This window comes from Chiloscyllium plagiosum, unplaced genomic scaffold (assembly GCF_037043375.1).
Source record: "Chiloscyllium plagiosum isolate Xiang-an unplaced genomic scaffold, Cpla_swu_hap1 HiC_scaffold_5, whole genome shotgun sequence".
Lineage (NCBI taxonomy): Eukaryota > Metazoa > Chordata > Chondrichthyes > Orectolobiformes > Hemiscylliidae > Chiloscyllium > Chiloscyllium plagiosum.
In genome coordinates, this window is record NW_028270143.1 from 25,561,055 (window position 1) to 25,588,532 (window position 27,478).

At 45.3% G+C, this 27,478-nt stretch overlaps 1 protein-coding gene across 1 annotated transcript in view; it reads left to right on the top strand.

Moving 5' to 3' along the window:
* Positions 1-23,999, top strand: part of LOC148149887 (putative G protein-coupled receptor 139) — a 90,267-nt gene extending 66,268 nt beyond the window's left edge. The window contains exon 2 of the mRNA XM_087986822.1: positions 23,089-23,999. Coding sequence (XP_087842948.1) covers positions 23,089-23,999 — 911 coding nt within the window. The remainder of the gene's footprint in view (positions 1-23,088) is intronic.
* Positions 24,000-27,478: the final 3,479 nt, after the last annotated feature.

Below are 27,478 nucleotides of genomic sequence, written 5' to 3' on the forward strand. Positions count from 1 at the left end.
GATCAGAGATTTGATTTAAAAAAAAACAAACTTTTAACAAAATCTTACAGATCCGATAGAGAGAAGCGGGTGCTTATTGCTTAGAATGCACTCTCTGCCACTACCCTTTATCATTAGTTGGAGAGTGACTCCTCAGACGAGACTGTGCAGCTTTGTGATGTCTGCGAGAGAGAGAGTTGGGGTTCAGAACACTTCGGAGACATGGGAGGATATTTATGAAAATGTTTGAAGGACTTTATCTGTAATAGGACCCATTCCATGCAGTTGAAAATTCCTCATAGGGTCTATCTGACCCCAGATTATCTCTCAAAATTCAAAGTGGATTGTCTTCAGCATGTCCGAAGTGCAGAATGACTACAGGCACTCTTACTCATTGCTTATGGTCCTGCTGCAGGCTTCATACATATTGGATTACAGTGTCAGGTGTGATAGGGTGGGTCGATGGGACTGAATTGTAGATGGACCTGGTTTCTCTTTTCCTGGGCCTGGCCAGGGTACTTTACACAGATGCACATGGGAAAAAATATCCTTACTTTCTGTGCTAAGAAAAGCATTCTGTTGTGTTGGATTTCTGAATCCTCTACCCACCCCCCACCCCACACACCCCCTGGCGTCTGTTGGGTCATCGTTAGCTCTTCATGGAGAATATCCCTTTGAACTTTCTCACTAGCATGGTGCACCAAAATACAGAGATTTAAATAAGACATGGCAGATCTTTTTGGATTACCGTGATACAGGCTTATCTGCCACTCTCAGAAGGGCTTTTTAACAGCTATGATGATATTATTTAATGAATCTTATACCCAAAGAGGAAGAATAATGAACATAAAAATGGATATCAGTTAATGCTCTTGAAGAATGAGAGCTATCATTTTGTTATGCTGAGCGGCGTTATTTATTCATTATTTATTGTTTATTTTTTGTTTTTTTTCCCTGTCCGTTTAGTGTTTTTAACTTGTTTTGTATGTACATGGAAATGGGTGTAATTTTGATCAGTTATTTGAGTTGTGTTGTTATTGGTTTATTATAATATTAAAAATCTCTTTTTCAATAAAGATATATTTAAAAATATTAAAATGCTAACATTAATAGAATAGACTCCCAAAGAACTCTCATTAGAGATACCACTCATTTTGGTTTATCCTGAGGGTCACCACACCTCGGGTGATGGGGTGAGGTTGAGAGACTGTCCCCTTCATGGTAACCTCTGTCAGTGTGAGGAACTGAACCTGCGCTGTTTGCCTCCCTCTACACCACAAACCAGCCGTCCAGCCAACTGAGTGGGAGACTGTGTAACTGTTAAACACAGAAACAGTCACAGACAAAGAGCAAGAGAAGCATTTATAACAAGGAAAGTGGTGCAATTCAGATAACGGCTGAGGGTAAAAAAGTTCTCTGCTCAAAATTGTATTTTATAACAAGACGTGTTTAGAAGCTGTTTTTGGTTTAATATCATTAAGGTGAGTCAAGTGAAATAACCAGAATTACTATGTGTGTTTGGATATCTATAACCATAAAATAAGTGTATATTTTTGTTTGGTCTGTGTAAAGCATGCTGACCGTTACATGAAAGTATAAAGCTGAAGGAATATACTGTTAGGAGAGTGCGTTCCATGGGAAATGTACTCGAACAGGCGCTTGAAGAAAACTGGGGTAAAAGTGCCTGAGTGCCGTCTGGACAGTGACAGGAACACAGGGGGTTGAATGACCGAAAGTTCCTGTAACATGGAGCTGAGAAAAGTATCAGATCAGCCGGGACCTTATTAAATGCTAGAGCAAGTTTGAAGGACTGCATGACCTCAGCATGGTTTGCAATGTGTGTGATTTGATAAACGTACATCTCTACTTCCTCTTATGTGTTGCACACTGGTACACTGCCATTTTCCTGAAACTGGGTATTATTTGGAACACTATCTGGAATATTCCATAATTGATTTTCTCCGGAATATTCTCTAACTGTGTGGGGGGTATTGCAAAGGCGAGAGAGAGAGAGAAAGAGAGGGAGAGCAAATATGCTGCATGCGGCAGTGACAGTGATGGAGCATGAGCCTTGTTCATGCTATAACAGATATACAGTGAGTCTGAGGGAGCAGAGAGAATACGGTGACCCTTACCCATATAGAGCGGGGAAGGTTATTGATGCTTGTCCTGTATTGATGGACATTTCTTCAGACCGCAGATACTGCATTGAGTTGGGTAGTGAGTACAGACCATGCTCGGTGGGTCTGGTGATATGGCACCCTCTGGGAAGGGAATGGTCCCTCTCTGTACTATCCCATCCACTATGCACACCATGCACCATCAACAAACTGCGGTATAATTGCCCCTTATCTGCCATGTCCTGTAGAGGGCAGCTCCAAACTGAGAATGCTCAGCCGTGTGGCCCTTGGCCTTTTAAAGTTGGCACCAGTGCCAGGGAACACGGAATATCTAGGGACATCTGATCGACTGTGAGTACCTCCGATCATGATGGGTGGGAGAATCGGGCTGGAATTCAAAGAGTGGTTGGTGAGGTGGGTGGTAATTAATGAGGTGAGATCGATATGATAGCACCAGGAAACTAGCTCAGCTTCGTACTGACAATCCCTCTGTCACACTCAATGAAAGTGGCACTGAGATAAATTACTGTTTTATACAGCTCAATGAGCTGAAGACTCTGCTGTCCTCACTCCCAGTTACAAAGCTGCAGAACAAATGCTTTTTCAAAACTCTCCATGGCCGGAACTCACAGCAATATTCCATTCACTCATAATTCTTCATAATACTGACTCGTGTTGCATGATACTATCGAAATGTCTTCATTTGAGCATTCTGAAACCTGTGAACATATCTTTCCATGACTTGTTTTCTCAGTCTGTCCCTCTCTGCCTCTATCCCGAAACACACGTATTTACAGTCATCCGTTTCTACTGCATGGAAACAGGCCCTTCGGCCCAACTGTTCCATGCCGACCAAAATGTACATCCACACTTACCCCATTTCCCTGCCCTTGCTCCTTTCCTATCCATGTATTTATCCAAATACCTTTTCAATGTTGCTATTGTACCCACCTCAACCACTTCCACTGGCAGCTCAGTCCATATGCAAATCACACTCGGTTTAAAAAATTGACCCTCAGGTTCCTTTTTATTTTTGTCCTCTCCAAACATTAACAGATGTCCTCTAGTCCTCGGTTCCCCAACCTTGCAAAAAATTTTGAAATATTTCCCCCTATGCATGTTCTAACTTGTCCAAATTCTCCCTATAACTCAGACCCTTTAGCCCAGGAAACATCTTTGTAAATTTGTTCTATATTCTTTCTAGTCCAATAATATCCTTTCTAGGGCAAGGTGAACAAAACTGAGCACAATACTCCAAATGCAAATTTACCAACATCCCGTACAACTACAACATTACGTCCCAACTTATATACTAAATTCCGTGATGTAGGCCAGTGTGCCAACAGCCTTCTTCACTGTCCTGTACATCTGCGACTCAAATTCAGACAACCGTGCACCTGATTTCCAACATCCTTTTGTTCCACTACACTCCTTAAAGCCCTCTCATTCATCATTAAACTCCCGCCTGAATTTGACTTTCCAAAATGCAAGACGTCACACTTGCATTTGTTATTTCACAGCCCACTTTCCCAGCTGATCAAGATACTGCTGCAATTTCTGATAACCTTCCTCACTGTAAACGATGCCTCCTATTTTTGTGTCATCTGCAAACTTACTAACCTTGCGAGTGCACTCTCGTCCAAATCATGATATAGATAACAAACAGCAATGGGGACAGTACTGACCCCTGAAGCACTCCACTAGTCACAGGCCTCCAGTCCGACAAGCTTACCTCTCCACCATAGCCAGTTGCTTCATAATGTCAAACCAATTGTGTCGCCAAATTGCCAGTTTATGCGATCTTACCTTCTAGAGCGGTCTTCAATGTGGAATCTTACCAAAGGCCTTACTGAAATCCATATAGACTATGTCCACCACCCTGCCCTCGTCAACGTTCCTGGTCACTTCCTCCAAAAACTCGAACAAAATTTGTAAGGCATGATCTGACACCCACAAAGCTATGCTGAATGCTCCAAGTCAAACTCTGTCTTTCCAAATGCATGCATATCTTATTTCTCAGAACCTTCTCAAGTGGTTTACGGAAAACAGATGTGAAGCTTACTGGTCTATATTTCCCATGCATTTATTTGCAGCCCTTCTTGAAGAACAGCACTACATTTGCTACCGTCCAGTCTTCCGGGACCTTGGACCCTTAACAGTCTTCTCTCGCCTCTTGCAGTGCTCTTGGATATATCTAGTCAGGACCAAGAGATTTGTCTGACTTTGTGCATTCTCATATGTCCAACAACACCTCTACTGTAATATGGACTGTACTAAAATATCTCAACTAACCTCCCAAAGGTCACACGTCTTCATGTCTTTCTTCATGATAAACACATAGGGGAAATTGAGGACCTCAACCATCTTTTGAGGTTGTACACATGCGTGCCCATTTTGGTTTTTAAGGCGCCTAATTCTCTCTCTAGTTGTTCTTTTCCTTTACTATAGTGATTTTGGATTTAACCTAATCTTCACAGCCAAGGCTATCTCATACTCCTTTCTCGCCTTCCTGATTTCCTTCCTCATTAAACTCCAGTATCCCTCGTGTCCCTCCAAGGATTCCCTTGATTCCAGCTGCTTGCACCTGAGCCACGCGTCCTTATTTTGCTGGGCAGAGCCTCAATATCTCTTGTCATCTAGGGTTTTCTCTTCCAGCCTCACTTTCCCTTCACCCTCACAGGAATATGTAAACCTTGAACTCAAGCTATCTCACTTTTACAGCCCTCCCTCGTGCCCGATATCCTTTTACCTGAAAACAAACTACTCCAATGAACCCCTGCAATCCCCTGTCTAATTCCATCAAAATATGCCTTGCCCCAATTTAGAACTTGAATCTGTGGACCAATTTTGTCCCTCCCATAACTATTTTAAAATTAATACAACACTAGTCACTTTTCCCAAAATACTCCCCCACTTTACCACTGTCACCTGTGCATCCCTATTTCCCAACAGTCGGACGAGGGTGTCCCTTCCCGCGTAGGATCCTTTATATACTGGTTGGGGAAACTTTCCTGAGCAAACTTAAGAAATTACGTTCCATCGAAGTTCATAACCATCTGGGTGTCCCAGTCTATGTTAGGAAATTTTAAATCACCTATTATGACAATCCTATTGCTCTTGCTACTCTCACTAGTTTCCCTGCCTATTTGTTCCTCCAATTCCCATTGATGATTTGGAGGCTTATAGTGCAACCACTATAACATCACCATCCCCCTCTTTCTTCCTTGCCCCATTCACAAAACCTCATCAGAAATTATCTCAGTTATTTCATCTTTAAATACTTGTGTTATACTCGCCTTAATCAGAACTATTGGCATTTCAACTGTTTCCATTTGCAATGATTTTCACATCTGCAGCACCCCTTGTCAAGGTACAGTGGAGATATGGAGCTGTAACTGGATGGGAGCTGCATATCCTGTCACTTCCATCATGGGCTGCAAGTTTCCCCCCACTGGGCAGTGATCTAACGCAGAGTTACCGAAAAATGCAACAACCTGTGTTTATATATGAGTGAACCAGTGCGGTCTGCACAGCTCCCCACGCTGGACATTAATCCCAGGATTATAGATCAAGTATTGATGTGGGCTGCACAGAGTTCCATTCTGGATATTGCTGGGTTGCATTCAGCAGTACGCTAGCCATATCTACACAGTGCTTCATCCTGAATGTATGATGGATGGGCTGGTTATGTGGGTTTGATTGCGAATGTGAGAGAACTAAAAATCTGGCAATACCTTTATTTTGTGTATTCATTCTTGTAATTGCATCCTTCAAATCCTGATTCATCCTTAGACTCGACCCTCTGGATGAGTGATGGTGACTGTTGTTACAGCATCTAGGTGTGCAACATAACTAACAAATGGAGCAGAGGCTACAGAGAGGACAGTCTCCGTAAAATGGAATGAGGAAACCACAATCAGATCAGCCGTGGTCTTAGTGAATGGTGGGCCAGGATTGATGGACAACGAATGCAACTTATTCATGTATTTATGTTTGTTGCAAGCAAACTCCCCTTCTCTCCCAGTGTCCCATACTGGTGGGGAGTGAGGCACCTCCTCCTGTTTCTGCATAACAGGACCCTGGGGCCTCACTATTCTACAGATTTCCCTGTGGCCCAGTTTCGAACAGTTGAGTGACTGCCTCCTGTCCCTGTGTCCCAGTGTCGAGCAGTTGAGTGACTGCCTCCTGTTCCTGTGTCCCAGTCTCAAGCAGTTGAGTGGCTGCCTCCTGTTCCTGTGTCCCAGTCTCGAGCAGTTGAGTGGCTGCCTCCTGTTCCTGTGTCCCAGTCTCGAGCAGTTGAATGACTGCATCCTGATCCCAAGTTTGTGAAAATACATATCCTCCTTCTGCTCCAGAGTAACAGGCTCCAACAGCTCTGTGCTCACCTGCTGCCACTGTAGAATGGAGTTGAGGGACTGAATGGCCTCTTCACATTCTTTACAGCTTTTCTTGACTAAAAACAATTCTCCTGCTTCTGTAAAACACCATCAAAATCTGAATGATGCATTTTTGTATTTTACTCTCAGTAATTGAGCAAACAAGCCAACTGACAGAATTCAGAAGCTGAATAGCCTCCTCCTGTTCCTGTGTTATACACTCAAGAAGCAATAGAACCTCAGAGATGTACAGCACAGAAAAAGATCCTTCAGTTCGGTCGTCCAAGCCGACCAAATATCCGACATTAATCTCGTCCCCCTTGCCAGCAGTTGGCCCATCTCCCTCTAAATAACTCCCATGCATGTATCCATCCAAATGCCTTTTAAATGGTGTAACTGTACTTGCATCCACCACCTCTTTTGGCTGTTCCATCCATACACGCAGCAGTCTCTGTGTGAAAATGTTGTCCCTCATGTCTCTATTTAAATCGTTCCCCTCTCACCATAAACCTTTGTCTTCTACTTTTGGACTTGCCTATCCTGGGGAAAAGACATTGACTGTTACCTTATCTATGCCCCTCATGATTTTGTAAACCTCTTTAAGGTCATCCCTCAGGCTCAACACTTGAAAATAACCCCAGCCAATTCAAACTCTCCCTGTAACTCTAACCCTCCAACACCTGCAACATTCTTTTAAATCTCTTCTGTACCCTTTCAAGTTTGACATTTTTCCGATAGTAGGGTAACCAAAATTAAAGGCAATATTACAAAAGTGGCCAAACCAATGTCCTGTACAGATGCAACATGTCATGCAAATATTTAGACTCAAAGCACACACCAGTAAAGGGAAGAACACCAAGTGCCTTCTTCACTGCGCTGTCTACCTGTGACAGCACTTTCAAGGAACGGAGAAGCTGCACCACAAGGTGACACAGTAGCTCAGTGACTAGCATTGCTGCTTCAGAGTGCAGCGATCTGGGTTTAACTCCATCCTTGAATGACTGCCTGTGTGGGGTTTGCACAGTCTCCACGTGTCTGTATGAGTTTCATCCGGATGCTAAGTTTTACTCTGACATTAGAAAGACATACAGATAAGGGTAGATTGGCCATGCTAAATTGCGTAAAGTACCCAGGGATGTGTAGGCGAGGTGGATTAGCCATGGGATATGCAGGCTGAGAGGGATAGGGTAGGGGTTTGTCTAGTGGGATACTGTTGAGAGGGTCGGTGTGGCCTCGATGGGCTGAATAGCCTGTTTCCTCACAGTAGGGATTCCATAATTTCTATGGAGTTCTCCTTGATTGGCAGCTTTCAATAGGACCCTTTCTATATGTCTTGCTTTGATTTTTCTTGACAAAATGCAACACCTCACATTTAACTAAAATGAACTCCTCGGTTCACCTCAGCAAAGTCCCATTATAGTCTGAGAGATCATTCTTCACTGTCGACTACACCAACCAATTTGGAATTATCTACAAACTTACTGACCATACTTCATGTACTCAAATGCAAATGATTTGCATAAGTGACAAAATGCAGTGGACCCCCTATTGATCTTTGCGGCACGCCACTAGTCACAGGTCTCCAAGTTTAATGAACAAATGTCCGCTGTCACGGCCCGTCTCCAATATTCAAGAACATTGTGGATTTAAATGGTGAGCTCTCCCTGGATTCCAGGCAGTCTAACCTTGTTAACTAATCTACCATGTAGAACATTTAGGTTTTCTTAATGAATTCCATAAAGACAACATCCACTGTGCTGCCTTCTGCAATCATCTTCATCACTTCCTCAAAAGATTACACCGAGTCACTGAGATGTGAACTCCAATGTACAAAGTCCTCTTCAGTCCTTGTCTTTTCAAATGTATGTACATCCTTTCCATCAAAATTCCCTCCAACAATTTAGTCACCATTGAAGGCAGGCTCACTGATCTATAGTTACCTGGGTTTTCTTTACTTTCTTAAATAATGACACTATGTTAGCAGTCCTTCAGTCGTTCGACACCTCACTTGTGGAAATCAATGATACAAATATATCAGCAAAATGCTGACCAATCTCTTTCCTAGCTTCCCACAAAAATCTGGGATACAACTGATCAGGTCCCAGGAATTTGTTCACCTTTATGCGTTTTAAAACGTCAAACACCGCCTTGTGATATGGACACTTTTCAATGTATCACTATATATTTATTCATTCTCTCGCTCTTGTAACGTCCTCCACATTAAATACTGAGGAAAAAATGTTGTTTCGTATCCCTCCAATCTCCTGTGGTTCCACACATAGGTAACCTTACTGATCTTTAACGTGCCTTATTCTCTTCATGGTTAATCGTTTGTGTGTGTCTGTGTGTGGCTGTGTGTGTGTATAATGCAATAGTAGTCACCTGTATTGTGACATTAAACCAAGGTCCCATTTGAGGCCCTCCCTTTGGGTTCATAAATTAGCTATCAGCCTCTGCTCGGCCACTTTTCACTGCTGCCTGTCCTGAAGTCCGCCGTGGAGGATAGTCACCCGTAGGTCGAAGGTTGAAGGTCCTGGACCACTGAAGTGTCCCAGAACTTGGAGGGAGCACTCCTGTCTGCTGATTGTTGTGTGGTGCCCATTCATCTGTTGTCAAAGCCTTTGCTCAGTTTCCCAGTGTTTGTACAGTGACGTGATTCATGCCAATCTCCATGGATTCTAATTATACCAGTGGAGGGTTTCCATCTTTTACTGATAAATGGGCGCCATTCAATGTGTTATCCCATAACATGAGTGGGAGCATCACCGTCAGCACTGACAGGGATCAGCAGATCCAGAGAGAGGGGGAGGAGAGATCAGAATCTGAGAATATTAGACTGGAATGTTCCAACAATGGATCAGAATCTGAGAACATTAGACTGGAATGTTCCAAAAATGTATCAGAATCTGGGAACATTAGACTGGCATGTTCCAACGATAGACAGGAGTTTATCCAATGATGTTTGGTATCTTTCTGCATCTAATTGGTTGTCATTATCATTGCAGATCTATTACGCTCTTCTCATTCCATATTTTTATTATCCTTTCCTGGCTATCGTCGGTGTTCCTGGTAAGTGTCGCTGTCCAGATTTTTTTTTTCTACAAACCGGTTATGACTGTATTACTGTTCTTTCCTATAGTCTACACTTCTTGTCACTATTATTTTCCTGTTGAAACTCTCAATCCAGATATTCACTCTACAGAACACTACTAACTACATCATGGAATGTGTTCAATTACTGTCTCCCTTTCAGCACTGGCATTGTTCTCTATGTTGACCTACTCAGTTCCAGCTGCGAACTACAATTTATTGTATCATTGCCTTTGTTATTTAAATATTTAGATCATGGAGGTCACTCTCTACTGTTTTGGTTACAATCTCCACTTCCTGCCACTGTTTCCATCCCATCCCTGGCCAATATCTGCGGCTGAAGCAGACAAGTCACCACTGTGCGAGGTCCCTTTGACCATGAGCTGATTCCTGACACCATGCCCTGAACATTTATAACTTGAAATGCTCACCACTTCAGAATATATCTCACTGGCTTATTCCATTTGCTGTTTGAACCTTGAGCTATGAAATACAGCCTTAAAGAAGCCAATAATCTGCTGCTGACGCTCCCGGCTTCACACCTGCCGAAGCAAATCTGATTCGAACTCACACCAAACTCCCATCCATCTGTCATTCATGCGCACACAGATGTATATTGCTATTGTGTCGGGCAATGCCTTTATTATAACATTCTCAAACACTTTATCTCATCTGTCCATGCAACTTCTCTCGTTCTCTCTCTGTTGAATAACAAAAAGCCTGCTAGTATTTAAAATAGGTTCCTCCATGTGCGTTCCTTCTCAAACAATGAGTATCACATTCAAACATGCCAATCGCGCACAAACACGCACTCTCCCTCAGTTTCTGATGAACATGCACGCACGCACACACATGCAGCAAGTCTTCCCATTATAGACAGTAATCTGATGCGAGTATAGTTTGCATATGATAGTAAAGTTTGCAATACTCACGATGCTGGGCAGATAGTGCAGTTTACTGAGCAACACACTAGCATAGTCTGCACAGCTCTCCATGCTGGGCTGTCATCTTGTCCCCGCTTATGTTGTTTGTGGTGTTTTGTGAAGCAGATTCTGAATTTGATGTCACAAACCATTTCAGCTGATCTGACAATGCCTTTATTCAATGTTCTCATTCTTGTCATTTTACTCTCAAAGATCTCACTTCTCCAGTTATTCCCACTGCCCTGTCTGTTTCCCCTTATTTCCACAACATTTTTCAGTTAATTACCTGTCTGTTTCTGTCTTTGATATGAATCTCTCTGATCCTCTGTATCTTTCCCTTGGCTTAGCTTTTGGCTCCCTAGTGTATCGAGTGTTGGCATTGTGAAGCTCAGAAACAGTGAAATGGTGTGTGTCAGGCTGTTGTTCACCTCCCTGTATGTCCCATGTGATGGTCCATGGACAGGGGTATTTCAGAAGTTATGAGACACATCCTTGTAACTTGGTCTGTATCTGTATTTGTCCCTCTCAGGTGACCTTGCGATCAGTAAGACGAGGAAGTCCCTTAAGTAAAGGGCCAGTCATCTAAATTGTGTGACAATGCTGTCACTTAAAAAAAAAAGATTATTTTCTCCTTTCTTTAAATAAGAGATCGTGAAGGCCAAACTGCCTGCTGAAAATGGCTCAAGTAAATAACTTACGATGCTTTTAAGGTTTTTAATAAATAGCAGTAACAACGGCCTAGTAACTTATCCCCAGCTGCTACTCTCTCTGAAACCTGACTTGATGCTGTTTCCTCCTGGATTGGAGAACTGTATGCAAGAATTTATGTCTGAATGTTCCTTTTTGCCAAGGGGTTTGTTTATGGGATGTTAGTATATTGGAACAGTTCATCTGTAGAAGATACTGTATCCATTATTCCGGTAAGGATTCGAATAGTTAAATTATTCTAAATTCCTCTTCATTGTGCATGGATTTTCATTAGAGTGTTTAAATATATTGTGTTTTACTTAATGGTGAGTGGTTTGACTGGTAACATCACATCTGGAACAACCATTTCACATCTACCTTGAAAATAAGAAAAGGTGTGCATCCAAGCTACCCTCTTAAACTAGTTTGAGGCAGTCTGGTTAGTCTATAGAAAACTGGGGACTCATGTCTGGTTCTAAATCGATAATACTAAATTGGGTTTAGAATTACAATCCCTACAGTGTGCAAACAGGCCATTCGACCCAACAAGTCCGCACCGACCCTCCGAGGAATAACCTACCCAGACCCAATCCTCTACCCTATTATTACTCATTTACCCCAACAAAGGATCCTAACCCACACATCCCTGGAAACTACAAACAATTTAGCATGGCCAATTCTGCTGACATATGCATATTTATGTTGTGGGAGGAAACCAGAGAATCTAGAATAAGTTCATGCAGACACTGGAGATTATGCACCTGGAGGCTATTGGGTTCAAAGGTCGTGTATGGTAGCTGTTAGTGTCTTTTGTTCTGGATGTTGAATTCGGTTGGTTTAAACCGTATTTTGTGTATAAAGATTGTTTCAGTCACGAAGAGTTCTCTGGGTGTGGAAGAAGTGAAGTTGGGGGTTTTACAAAAGGTAATGAAGGCAAAGCTGTAGGAATTGGCAGACAAGCTGGAGTTGGGGGTTGAGTTTGTCTGTGAGAAAATTAGAGATAATTACAGCTATAGCTCGGCAATTACGTTTTGTTGAACCATCATCAGACTCTTTGGAAATGGCTAGAATTCAATTTCAAATGAGGCACTTTGAACATGAGAAGGAATTGAAACAGTTTGAATTATGGTGAAAATTAGAAATAAAAGAAAAAGGAAGTGAAGAAGAAACAGAGAAACGGAGTCGTAAAAAATGTAAAAAAAAAAGCAGAGAGTTCCAACTTCAAATATTAGCAATTAGAGATGAAAGTTGACAAAGAAGGCGGAGATGAATGTAGATGGTAGGCTGGATCAGGAGGATAGTGAGGTTGAACAACCCTGTAGTAACCAATTGCCTAATGGGGTTCTCTTAAATACATCCAGGCATTACCTAAATTTGATGAGCAGAATGCGGAAGCCTTTTGAATTTCATTTGACAAAGTGGCTAAACAAATGCACTGCTCAGAAACTATGTGGATTTAGTTGATCCAAACAAAGCTGATAGGTATTTGCATCCCTATTGGAGGAGGTATCTGGCCAGTATGAGGAGGCGAAGAAAGCCATCTGAAGTATATATGAGGTAGTGTCAGAAGCCGACAGACAGCGTTTCAGGAATCTAAAAAAGGGTCCCTGGTTAAACGCACATTGAGTTTGAAAGGATAAAACAAAGTAATTTTGAAAGGTGGGTAAGGGTATTAAAAACAGAGCAAAGCTATGACACTGTTAGAGTGATTCTTAGTTTGGAGAAATTCAACAGTTCACTTCCTGCAGTTGTGAGAACTCGTGTGGAAGAGCAGAGAGTATCAATGGCAAGATTAGAAGCTGAAAAGGCTGATGATGATGATGATGATGATTGAGTTCAGAAATCAAAGTTTGGTTTCTGTGGGAGATTGAGAAGAATGTGTGAGATCCTTCTAAAACATATATCTGTGAAAGTAAGGTTTACTGGCATAGGCCAGGAGTAGCAGTTAAAGAGGTTACAGCATTAAGAGGTACAGAATCATGTAATTCTTTTATGCAGAGACATGAGGAGCTATGTCATTCAGTAGGACTATTGGATAGATGAGAAATGCTCCATTATGTAACGTGTGGTTGGAGTGTCCAGTGGAAAGACCAAAAGATTTATTCCACAATGGGAAAGGAGGCCTTGAACTTGGTGTTGGCGTTGCAACATTTCAGCATTTAAATTGCGAATAACATACATGAACCAAATCCTTTTCACTGATCGTGACCCCTTAAAGTTTTTGGAGAAGTTTAGGGAGAGAAATACCAGTCTATTTCAATTGAGTTTACTATTTCTGCCATTCAATTTGAAATTATACAGCTGACAGGGCAAGAAAACCTAGGTTTTAACATGATTTGGAGATGCCAGTGGTGGACTGGGGTGTACAAAGTTAAAAATCACACAACACCAAGTTATAGTCCAACAGATTTAATTGGAAGCATACTAGCTTTCAGAGCGACGCTCCTTCATCAGGTGATAGTGGAGGGCTCGATCGTAACACAGAATTTATAGCAAAAATGTGCAGTGTGACATAACTGAAATTATACATTGAAAAATTGATTGTCTGCTAAGCCTTTCATCTGTTAGAATACAGTGATAGTTTCACTTCTTTCATGTATAAATCACAAAACCTTTTTTTAAAGTTGCATTCTCGGGATAGCTGTTAACAATGGTGATAGCTAGACAATATGTTGAAGGTGTTAGCCCCCTGTGTTCTGATGTTTAGATTGATTGCAATCTTAAAAAGTGAGATAACAGAGTTTTACATAAGTTCATGCAGTTTTTGAGCTCAGAGTTCTACACGAATGTATGCAGTTTTTGAGCAAAGTGCAATGTTACTCTGCAAATACAAATTCACACCACAAAATATATGTGTGCAACCCCCACCCCAGACAGACACAACACACAGACAGATAAAGACCCACATGCACTGGTGATGCTTTGCTGGAGGTTGTGCTGTAAGCTGCCTCAGACATTCAGGGAGACCTGAGGATTTGGTGACTCAACTCTGGATGGAGCATGGGGACTGTAGCTACAGCATCTGGGTCTGTAACATGAGCAACAAATGGAGCAGAGGCTGCAGAGAGGGGAAGCTCTGAAATCATGCAGTGAGTGTGTGTGGGGAAAGGGATCTGCTGTATCCACCTCAGGTTTTCCAGGAACAGTTTCCCAAGCATCACTTAACCCAGGAGTAGAGTGTGAGTGGATACTGATTGAACAAGTTGCTGGTCGTAGAGAGGTGTCACCTCCTTCAACACGACCTGAAACTTCACACCAGGGGGAAGATGTTACTGCCAGTGGCTGTTAGGGTCACTGGTTCATTCAGCTTCTATGATCCAGAACTTTCCAGGCAGGACTAGGTGACATATCCATCATTTCCCAGTTTCTCAACATCAATGTCACCATTCGATGATGGAGGATATATATGTTGGATGAGGTAAATACATTGTTTCTCCCACAGCAGGGAGCTGCCGGGTGTATCCAGTATAGTGAGATTCCCGATGGTGTACATTGCATCTGCAGAGTACCCATGCAATGGGAGAGGTAGAGGAACTGAAAGAGCTCTCTCTATTAATGTTACAGTGTACCCATGCACAGTATATCATGTTGGTGAATACCCACTGTCCTGGCAGCAGTCACGGCCTCTTCATTCAGAAGCAGTCAACCATTCCCATCGTCATCGGGTCTCCACGTAGAAAGAAATGAATATACCTTGGATAAAGGCCGTCCCCTTGATGCACGTTTCAAAACACCATCCCCACCACCAATCAACCACATCAAAGTATTCCATGTGTACGGAGAGCAATAGGGTCACTTGGAGTATCTGGGAGCTGACGATCATGGATGGAGAAAACCTCCCATATCTGAACGGATCTGAGTGAACCCCCCAGTACACAGAATCATTAAGTTCTGTAATCCCTCTCCATTTCAGTAACATATTGCTTTCCATTATTCCTGTAAATGAAATGACAGGTTATATAATGTTAAATTCCACCTGCCAAAATATTATCCATTGTCTTTATCTCCCTGAATCTATTTGCAGACTCTCCATCCTCTCTTGATAACTTAATCTCTTGCTTATCACAGCGACATCACCAAACTCAGCATATGTATGCCTGTTCCATCCTCCTGATCATTAATATAGCTTGTAAATAGTTGAGAACCCAGCGCTGGTCACTGTGTGACCCTACTGGTTACGTTCTCTCTAACTGATTTATCATGAATGCCTGCTTCCTGTATGATACCCAGTCCTCCCCCATTCCAGTGCAACACAGCCGAAGGGTTGAATAAGAACAAAGAGCACCTGTGAGGAATCCAACCCCTCGATGAGGCTGATGTCAATGGCCTCTGTTCCACTTTCCTGCCATCTCTCCATCCTAAAACTCTAGTCTCTTGTTGTAGATTGCGGCTCATGAAAAACAAATCCATTCCACATCTACACATTCAATTACCTTTAGCATTTTACAGACCTCAATGAGGTCTTATAAAATTGATAATATAGGCCTAAACTGCTCAATTTCTCTTCATAAGACAAACACTTCAAATATGGAATCAATCTAATGAAGCTCTTCTGAATTGCCTCCAATGGAAATACCTCATTCTGCAGGACACCCAAACTGTATTCCAGTTGCAGCCTCATAAATGCCTTGCATAGCTACAGCAACAAACTCTACTTTTCTACTCTATCCTTTTATAAATAAACACTTAAATTATGCTTGCTTTTTTCATTACTTGCAGTACCCGCAAGCAGGTTTCCTGTGATATGCAAGCAGACACCCAGATCCCTCTGCACCTAAGCACTTTGAACTTTCTCTCTATTTAGCTAATAATTTGTCTTTTTATTAGGCTTGCCACTTGAATAACCCCATATTTATTCACTTTAATTTTCCTTGCCAAATGTTCGCCCATTCATCCAACCTATCCATATAGTTTTAAAATCTCTTGCATCATCATTCCGAAGTAATTTGCGACGGATGTTAGTGTCATCTGAAAATGTGGTATCGTATTTTCTATCCCGCCAAGCGAGTACAGTAATACCACCGATCGCAAATGGTTGAGGCATGAGTACTGAAATCAATGGCAGCCCACAAATTGCATTTGCCAAAAGAAAATGACACACTTATTCCATCTGACTACATGTTGTTGGTTAACCAATCCTCCATCTTAGCTAATAAATTACTCCTAAACCCATATTGTCTGATCTTACCACTTACTCTTTGGAGAAGCGACATATCTGATGCCTTCAGGATATCCACAATCCACCTTGTTTGTGACATCTTCAACTAACTCAAGCAATCAATTCAAACACGATTTAGCCTTCGTAAAACCATGATGACTCTGACGGATTGTGATTTAACTTTCAAATGTCCTGTACAATGGGCTCTAACAATTTTGCCTTAAATTACAATAGTTTATTGTTACACTTTAGTCCCTAATGTATACCGTTATTATATGTTCTTCCCTTTCTTCAACCTTTACGTTTTCTTTGAATTCCTGTTTAATGGGTACAAGACTTTAAGAGGTCTACTCCAATTGCAGAGTAAGACCCACGTGTGGCTGAATGTACGCATCAACCTGCTGGTGTACAAAATCGATGGGCTGACGTCTTTCTGGTGTTCCCATGTTGTTATCTCCAAGGCCAGAATGACCTCCCCCTATTGATGCTTTAGAGGATTGGGAGATTATGGAATCTTCCTGTTGCTGTGTAACATTTTGAGGGGCTGATGGGTCTTCTCATACTTCTCCATAACAGGTGGAAATACTGAACGGTCTCCTCATGTATCCCGGAGATGGGACCGAGGAATTGATTGGTCTTCTCTTGTTCCCATACAACAGACACGTGTTTAAGTCACCTCTTCCTTTCTCATGAAAGAAGTCTCAGATAGTTTTTATCCTTATCCAATTCCCTTGCAGTAGGCTCGGTGGGTCTGAATGGCCTCCTGTTATCCCAGTGTAACAATCTCAAGTCACTGTGTGACCTCTTCTAGTTCCTATGTTACAGAATTGAGGAGGCTGAATGGATTGATCCTTTTGCTGTTTAACAGGATACAGGTGCAGCATAGGCTCAAGTGGCTGAATGGCCTCCTTCTGTAAATGTATACCAGACTCAAGGGGCTGAATAGCCTCGTCCTGTTTTGGTGTAACAGGTTCGAAGGCCTGAATATCCTCCTGTTGTTCCTGTGTAACAGGCTGGAGAACGGAATGGATTCCTCCACAATCTGTGTAATTCACTTCACTTGTTGATTCCTTCTGTCATCTATGTTCAAATAAGATTATCTTTAATTTTTGTAAAATTCAATGGCTACTGGGTCAACCCGATAATCCTTTCGTTATAAGCTAGCACCTTCGTTGCAGGAATCAGGTGAGGGAACCATCTCTGAGCTGCTTCCAATATAACAACATCCTTTCTTCATTGAAGAGGTTAAATCTGTACACACTACTCCAGATGTGATCTCACTACGACCCTGTACAGCAACAGCAACACTTTAACAGCCTGCTGTAAAGTTCCCAACCAGGTTAGAGCTGAATCTGGGGGAATACAGAGCATTGTTGGAAGATCATTTTTCTTCTCTACTCCATCATCATAACGAGAGATCAGGAGAAATAAAAGTTTGAGAAGATCATAAATGATGTGGCGAAATGATCTCTACCATTAAACTCCCTAGAGCCCACGTCGCTCAGATTCCACAGAATCTAGTAAGGTGGAGCAAACGTTGATAGGAGCTATATATTAAAGTGAAAGTTGCAATACAAATGCTGGGTATGTTACAAATTAGGAAATGAGATATAATATTTGTGGGTACTGCAGTCATAATGTACTGTGTAAATTATATCTAAACTGAGTTAACCCAATTGAAGGCTAATGCTGGGAAAAATGGATTTCATGACCACGTGTGAGATGGTTTACATGAACTTTATGTCGAGCATTGAGCTCGAGATCAGGTTATTTAGGAATTGGTGTTGAGTGATCAGAAGAGCTAATTGAAAATTTTGCTGCAAAGGACCTTTTGGGAACAGTGACCACAATGTATTGGTTTTCTTTTATGCTGTTTGAGTACATGACAGTTTTTGTTTTATTTGAAGTAACCGTTATAAATCTGAGTCATGCAAACCATGAAGGCGTGAGGAGAGAGTGGGGACTACAAATGCTGGAGATCAGAGTCGAAGAGTGTGGTGCTGGAAAAGCACAGTCAGGCAGCATACTAAGAGCCGATTAATCGATGTTTCTGGCATATGCCCTTCATCAGGAATGAAGCTTATGGGCCAAGGGGGCTGACAGATAAATGACAATGGGGTGCGGCAATGGGGAGATAGCTGGGATTATGATAGGTAAATGAAGGTGGGGTTGAAAGTGATAGGTGATGAAGGGAGACAGATCTACTGCATCCATTATCCCAATGTGGCTTCTCTATATTGGCGAGGCAGGAGGTCAACTTGTGGATCATTTCAGATAACATCTCAGGGACAGCCACATTGAACAACTCCATCGCCTTGTGGTTGAGCACTGTAACTCCCCTTCCCACTCTGCCAAGGACATGAGGGCCCTAGACCAGCTCCATCGCCAAACCAGAGCCACCAGAAGCCTGGAGGAAGAAAGCATCCTCTTCTGCCTTGTGTCCCTCCAACCTTAGGGGATCATAGTGGATTTCCCTATTTCCCCATTTCCCCTAATCCCACCTTATCTTGCTCCAACCTTCCAAGTCAGCACCGCCATTTTGAATGTTCCTATGTGTCCACCTTCTTTCCTATCAATCTGGTCCACCCTCCTCTCCGACTATCACTTTCAACCCCACCTTCATCTACCTATTAGATGAAAGGAGGCAGCTTAGAAAAATGCCAAGTGTTGCAGTAAGCCAGTGATTCAGAGAAATGTGGGACCCAGCAAAGGATGGCCAAGAAACTGAGAAGAAAATCAAAAAGAGAAAAAGAGAAAAAGCGTGCAAACGAAAGAAAAACATAGAGACTGCTAAAAAGCGTCAATCAATGTATGAAAAACAAGCAAAAACAAGGTCAAATGTGGAACAGTTGGTGCGCGTTCAGGATAATTTATTGCAGAGAACAGAGAAATTGCAGGGAAAAGAAAGTTTCTTTGTGTCTATTTAATGGAAGAATGTCCAGAAATTCTTCCAGAAACACCAAGTGACCATGGGACTTGTGTAAGTAAAGTCTAAGATCATTCCTAACATTGGAGGAGGAACGCCTCATCTTCAGCCTCGGAACACTTCAACCCCAGGGCATCAATGTGGACTTCAACAGTTTCCTCATTGCCCCTTCCCCCACCTCACCATAGTTCCAAACTTCCAGCTCAGCACTGTCCCCATGACTTGTCTGGACTTGTCCTACCTGCATATCTCTTTTTCCACATATCCACTCTACCCTCTCCTCCCTGACCTATCACCTTCATTCCCTCCCAAATCACCCATTGTACTCTATGCTACTTTCTCCCCACCCTCCCCTACCTTATCTCTCCACGCTTCAGGCTCACTGCCTTTATTCCTGATGAAGGGCTTTTGCCCGAAACGTCAATTTCGCTGCTCCTTGGATGCTATCTGAACTGCTGTGCTCTTCCAGCACCACTAATCCAGAATCTGGTTTCCAGCATCTGCAGTCATTGTTTTTACTTCGTTGATTTTAACCCTACTGCGAATTCTCTTGCAAGGATGCCTGCCTTGAAGAGGTTTTCCTCCTCTCTCTACAAGAATCTCAGGGAGTCCCTCTCCCACTGCAACTCACAGGTCATTTCCTCTGCCCTGAAGCTCTTCAACCATGTCCTGAAACAAACTCGCTACCACAGCCACATTTGCTTCCTCAGTGCCTGCCTCCGTAACCAACTCATCCCACACGGACTCCGGAGTACCTTTAAACCAGCAGAGTTCGGACCCGAACAGGACAAACAGTACAGACTACAGATTTAAAAACACCAGCAACGGTTCTCCTTCAAGATCCTCTGCTCCACGCTCGCAGCAATGCGCCGGCACCTAACCTCTCTACAGTCAGCCCTGCCTCAGCTGAGGGCCACACTCTCTCAGAATTGCAAAGGACCCACTCTGAACTACATCCTTAGGAAAACTCATACTCTCAACAAACAGTATTTCAATTCCATCTCAAACATCAAAAACTGTAAGTACAACAAACTTTTATCTACCCACCTCCAGAACCAGCGCTCCTCAAATATTCCAGAAGATTCCCCTGGCCTCGGAATCTACTCAGACGCCATTAGTCATGCGATTGATGCAGCTGCCACCCCCACGCTGATTGATGATGTCACTTCCGACCCCATCATGGCCGCTCCCACAATCACTTCCAACCCTCACAATTCCTCATGCATCACACGTGACATCACTTCCGCCCCTCACATCATCGCTGATGCCACATGCTCAGTGACTTCCGCCACCCCTACTGCCGTGGTCACCATCACTTCCACCCCCACCAGCGCCACTCACCTGCATTCTGCTGACATGCTCCCCACAGACCCCACTGTCTCTATCCCCACCTCCCAGAACTCCGAGGGGAACACCACACCTGTTCATGACTCCACCTCCATTCCCCCCACCAACACACCCACTCTAGTTACAGGTTCCACCCCCACTCCCAGCTCTACACCCACACCAGATCCCAGCTCCCAGCCCTGCCAAGTTTTCACCATTCCCCAGACCTCCCCCTCACTGAGGACGAACTATCAGTCCTCACCTAAGGACTCACCTTCATCCCCTGCCGTCCACGCATCAATGAATTTAATACACGCTGTGACGTCGAACAATTCTTCCGTCGCCTCCGCCTCCGAGCTTACTTTCACAATCAGGATTCCCGCCCACCTTCCGAGGACCCCGTCGCCCACCACCAACACACTGCATCTACCTGGACACCCCGCGCTGGCCTATTACCTGCCCTCAACCTCTTCATTTCCAACTGCCGCCGGGACATTAACCGCCACAACCTGTCTACCCCCCTGACCCACTCCAACCTCTCACCCTCACAACGCGCAGCCCTCCAATCCCTCTGCTCCAATCCCAACCTCACCATCAAGCCAGCGGATAAAGGGGGCGCAGTGGTAGTCGGGCGCACTGACCTCTACACCGCTGAAGCCAAACACCAACTCGAGGACACCTCTTCCTACTGCCCCCTCGACCCTGACCCCACCCCTCATCACCAAACCATCATCTCCCAGACCATACAGAACCTCATCACCTCAGGAGATCTCCCACCCACAGCTTCCAATCTCATAGTCCGGGAACCCCGCACTGCCCGGTTCTACCTCCTTCCCAAGATCCACAAGCCTGACCACCCTGGCCGACCCATTGTCTCAGCATGCTTCTGCCCCACGGAACTCATCTCTACCTACCTCGACACTGTCCTATCCCCGCTAGTCCAGGAACTCCCCACATACGTTCGAGACACCACCCACGCCCTCCAACTCCTCCAAGACTTCCGATTCCCCGGTGCCCAACGCCTCATCTTCACCATGGATATCCAATCCGTCTACACCTCCATCCGCCATGACCAGGGCCTCCAAGCCCTCCGTTCTTTCCTCTCGAGGTGCCCCCAAAAGTACCCTTCCACCGACACTCTCATTCGTTTGGCCGAACTGGTCCTAACCCTTAACAATTTCTCCTTATGCTGGATTGATATTTGTTTCAGGTTCACACATTAGTGCCCTGCTGTGGTCTGCACAGCTCCCTGTGCTGGACAGATATCCAGTCCGGGGGTATAGATCAATGCACTGCTGTGGTCTGCACAGTGCTCCAATCTGGACAGATTGCTGGATTGTATTGACCAGTGCAGTGGATGAATCTGGACAGATTGCTGGGTTGTACTGAGCAGTACACTGGCCTATTCTACACAGTGTTCCACGGTGAACAGATATCTCCTCTGGGTGTATGGTGTCTGGGCTGGTTCTGTGAGGTGGATTGAGAATGTGGTATATTGAGCCATTTCAGCTGATCTGGCAATGCCATTAGTTCACATTCCCATGATTGGACCCATTGTCTCTCACCCCATTAATGTTACAGTGTGCCCAGGCACACTACATCATGTTGGTGGGGTGGGTAGGGGAGAAAGGTGATGGACAGGTCAAGGGGTTCACCGGAACGTTCTGTCCCCAACATTCTATAACTGCCAGTCCCCGGAACATTCTGTCCCCGACATTCTATAACTGCCATTCCCCGGAATGTTCTGTCCCCAACATTCCATAACTGTCATGCCCCGGAACGTACTGTCCCTGACATTCCATAACTGTCATTCCCCGGAACGTTCTGTCTCTGACATTCTATAACTGCCATTGCCCGGAACGTTCTGTCCCTGACATTCTATAACTGACATTCCCCGGAACGTTGTGTCCCTGACATTCTATAACTGACATTCCCCGGAATGTTGTGTCCCTGACATTGTTTGTGAACGGCCGGACGTCAGTGAATTGAACAAACGATAAGATCCCGAGGGAAGAGATCCCGTTCCAGGGAGAAGGAGACACTGTTCCGAAGGCCCCTCAAGCAGTTAAAGGGGTGAATACATTTTCCCTGCGTTTATATTTCTTCGTGACGCAGGATCGACCACAACTTAGACCAAAATACAGAAATTCCCAAACTCCGTTCGTCTTCAGGAAACTGGGAGAGAATCCTTCAGGACAGCAATGTTTCCACCCTCCGTATTTGGAACTGGGAAGGCTCTCGAGTGATCGAGTGTGTGGGAATGTTCTAGAAACCATCTGTCCTTATAGCTGTGTCTCTGTGTGTTTGGGGAGGGAGGGTTTCTTGTGGTTTATGTCACATTTTTGTCAGTAATTCCGACCTTCCAATTTGTCATTCCAGCTCCAATTATTTTATTAAATCCCTGAATACAGGGACACATTTGAAAATCTCACTGGGCCCCCGATCAAACGGGTCCCTTTGCCTCCAGGCTGATGGATAATGTGTTTGTTTTCCTTCCTCACAGTTAACGTAGTGACCATCTACGTCCTGCTTTATAAAGATTGTGGATTATCTCCATGTGTCAGACGTTACCTGGGGGCCATGGCAGCGGCGGATCTCCTGGTCATTATCCTCGACCTGATCCTGAGACACATTCCCATTGTTTATAAGGAACAGTTTTATTTCCTGGTGTACTCTGTCCCCGTGTGTAATATCCATGCCGTCCTGCTTTATGCAGCCACTGATTGCTCTGTCTGGTTCACCGTCACTTTCACCTTTGATCGGTTTGTGGCCATTTGTTGCCAGAAGCTGAAAAATAAATATTGCAGTGAGAAAACGGCGGCTGTGGTTCTGGGAGCAGTGATTGTGCTGAGCTGTTTAATGAACATTTTCTGGTATTTTATGCTCAAGGCTCGGTATTTGCTGGGGAACTGCCCCTGGTTTTGTGATGTAACAGACGCTGTTCTATCCTCCAGTGTCTGGGTCACAATCGAGTTCCTCCACTACATTCTAACCCCGTGTGTCCCATTTCTCCTGATTCTGCTGCTCAATGCTCTCACCGTCAGACACATTTTAGTGACCAGCAGAGCCCGCAGGAGACTCCGTGCTCACACCAATGGGGACGCTCAGTCTGACACTGAAATGAGAAAGCGAAAAAAATCCATCATTTTACTGTTTGTGATCTCGGCCAATTTCATCCTGTTATGGTCAATGTTCATGCTGTATTCTATATGGAATCGGATGTGGTATATTGGTAATACGTCTGTGTATCTCCATTACTTTGTGCAGGAATTGGGCTTCATGCTGCAGCTCCTCAGTTGCTGCACAAACACCGCGATTTATGCCGTGACCCAGACTAAGTTCAGGCAGCAGCTGAACAATGTTCTGAAATATCCCTTCACCCAAATCCATCCATCACTCAAATTCCCTCATTAATCACACCATCCGTGATTTCCTCATTTCAGTTCAGTGTTTCACCGATCGAGCAGCCTGTCGCTATGGTAACCGACTGAGGGTAGCGCTGGTTTGTCCATCCTTATCCCACAAGGGGGTTACAGGGAAACATTTCAATGTTTCTCACAACTCGGGCCAGTGAGAAAAGGCTCCATCCCACTGACTGTATCCATCACTTCCATTTGTAAACAATAGAAATGTTCATTAAAGCATGCCGAGCAGCAGAGTGACAGATGTTGTTGTGTGTCTTTGTGTTGGAGAAGCTGAGCTGGAGAGAGACAGACTCAGCCCCAAGTCCTGGTCCTCAGGGAAGGGGAGGGCACCGCGCTCTGAGCTCAGGAGCTGGGTTTAACTCCCTCAGTCCTTACTTTCACCTCTGGGTCTCCCACTCCAACTTGGCTCTCAGCAGAATTCACCTTGCTCGCTTTGTCCCTCTCCCTCCATATATCCCTCCCACTCTCACACTGCACTGCTATTTCTCTCTCATTTTCCCACTTACACACTCAATTCCACTGTCGTTGCCTTCCACAATCTCATCCACTCTCTCTCCATCTTGCAATCAGAACCTCCCAATGTTACTGTCTTCCTCGAATCCTTCGGTGCTGGGGGAACAGAAGAGGGTTGTCGATCTTCAGACCGATGTTAGGGAACAGAGATTGGGACGGCATATCAGGCAATTGCCAGGGCAACAGTGTGGAGCTTGGGCCAAATGCCATTGTTCGGGGACATAGTGGGTGTGAGAACATGAGCCGTTACTAGGGGGTAACAGGTGGAGTGGCACCGTAGGCTGTGGCTGAGACTGGTCCAACAGGATATCAGAAATAGAACACATTGTGTGGGACATACTGTCTGTTACTCAGGGAATAGAATGGGGATGTGGTTAAAGGCCATTTAGAGGGGATCAACTGGGTCGGTGTTCACAGGCAGGAGCTCAGTTGAAGGTGTGTGAGGAGTGTGGTGGTGGGAGACTGCGTGGGCGTGTGAGCGTGATGCTGGGGGAGTGTGCAAGGGAGTGAGCGTGATGGTGGGGGAATGTGTGGGGGAGTGAATGTGATGCTGGGAGAGTGTGCGAGGGAGTGAGCCTGATGGTGGGGAATGTGTGGGGGAGAGAGCATTACGGTGGGAGAGAGTGTGGGGAAGTGAGAGTGACGATGGGGGCGTGTGCAGGGGAGTGAACGGGACAATGGGAGTGTGCGGGAGAGTGATTGTGATGCTGGGGCAGTGCATGGGGTCTGAGAGTCAGGATGGGGCTGTGTGTGGGGGAGTGAGCGATACAGTGGGGGAGAGTGTGTTTGAGTAGGTTTGAGGGTGAGGCTTTGTTCAGGATGAGTGAGCATGACAGTGGGGCAGTGTGTGGGTGTGAGCGTGATGGTGAGGGTGGTGTAAGGCAGTGTGTGAGGGTGGTGGAGTGTGTGGGTGTGAGCGTTACGGTGGGAGTGGTGTGGGGTAGTGTGTGTGAGGGTGGTGGAGTGTGTGGTGATGGTGGTGTGGGGCAGTGTGTGTGATAGTGGTGGAGTGTGTGGGGGTGAGCGTAACAGTGAGGGTGGTGTGTGGCGGCATGTGTGATGGTTGTGGATTGTGTGTGGGTGAGTCTGATGGTGAGGGTGGTGTGGGGCAGTGTGTGTGAGGGTGGTGGAGTGTGTGGGGGTGAGCGTGATGGTGGGGGTGGTATGGGGCAGTGTGTGTGATGGTGGTGGAGTGTGTGGGTGTCTGTGTGACGGTGAGGGTGCTGTGGAGCAGTGTGTGTGAGTGTGGTGGAGTGTGTGGGGTGAGCATGACTGTGGGGATAGTGTGGGGCAGTGTGTGTGATGGTTGTGGAATGTGTGGGGGTGAGTATTATGATGAGGGTGGTGTGTGTGATGGTGGTGGAGTGTGTGGGGGTGAGCATGACGGTGGGGGTGGTGTGGGACAATGTGTGTGATAGTGGTGGAGTATGTGTGGGTGAGCGTGATGTTGGGGGTGGTATGCGGCAGTGTGTGTGAGGGCGGTGGAGTGTGTGGGGGTGAGAGTGACGGTGAGGGTGGTGTTTGGCAGTGTGTGGGATGGTGGTGGAGCGTGTGGGGGTGAACGTGACGGTGGGGATGGTGTGGGGCAGTGTGTCTGATGGTGGTGGAGTTTGTGGGGGTGAGCATGACGGTGGGAGTGGTGTGGAGCAGTATGTGTGATGGCGGTGGAGTGTGTCCCACTGAGAGTGACGGTGGAAGTTGTGAGGGGCATTGTGTGACGTATTGAGTGTGAGGGGGTCAGAGTGTTGGAGACGGAGTGACTGTGAGGGGGTCAGGGTGACGGCGATGGATTGAGCGTGAGGGGGTCAGGGTGACTTGGATGGAGTGAGCGTGAGGGGGTCCAGGTGAGGATCATGGAGTGAGTGTGAGGGGGTCAGGGTTAGGATGATGAAATAAGAGTGAGGGTGTCAGCGTGACGGTGATGAAGTGAGTATGAGGGGGTCAGAGTGATGGTGATGAAGTGAGTATGAGGGGGTCAGGGTAACGGTGAAGGAGAGAGTGTAAGGGGGTCAGACTGATAGTGCTGGTGTGAGTGTGAGCGGGTCAAGATGACGGTGATGTAGTGAGTGTGAGATGGTCATGGTGACGGTGATGGAGTGAGTATGAGGGGGTCAGGGTGACTTTGAAGGAGTGAGTGTGAGAGGATCAGTGTGACGGTGCTGGAGCGAGTGTGAGAGGATCAGTATGATGCTGATGGTGTGAGTGTGAGGGGATAAGTGTGACGGTAATGGACTGACTTTCAGGGGATCAGGGTGACGGTGACCGAGTGAGCGTGAGTGGGTCAGAGAAAGCTGTGATGGAGCGAGTGTGAAGGAATCAGGGTGACGTTAACCGAGTGAGTGTGAGGGGGTCATTGTGACTGTGATTGCGTGAATGTGAGGGGGTCAGCGGGACGGTGATGGAGTGAGTGTGAGGGGGTCACGGTGACGGTGATGAAGCGAGTGTGAGAGTGTCAGGGTGACGGTGATGGAGTGAGTGTGAGGGGATCAATGTGAAGTTGATGGAGGGAGTGTGAGGGGTGTAGTGAGACGTAGATGGTGTGAGTGTGAGGGTGTCAGGGTGATGGTGATGGATTGAATGTGAGGGGGTCAGGGTGATGGCGATGGAGTGAGTATGGGATTGTCAGTGTGATGGTGAAGGAGTGAGTGTGAGGAGGTCAGAGTGAGGATGATGGAGTGAGCATGAGGGGGTCAGGCTGACTATGATGGAATGTGTGTGAGGGGGTCAGTATGACGGTGAAGGAATGAGTGTGAGGGGGACAGGGTGGGGTTAATGGAGTAAGTGTGAGGGGGTCAGGGTGACGGCGATGGAGTGAGTGTGAGGAGGTCAGGGTGACTATGATGGAATCAATGTGAGGGGGTCAGTGTGACGGTGATGGAGTGAGTGTGAGGGGGACAGGGTGGGGATGATGGAGTGAGTGTGAGTGGGTCAGGGTGACCGTGATGATGTGAGTGT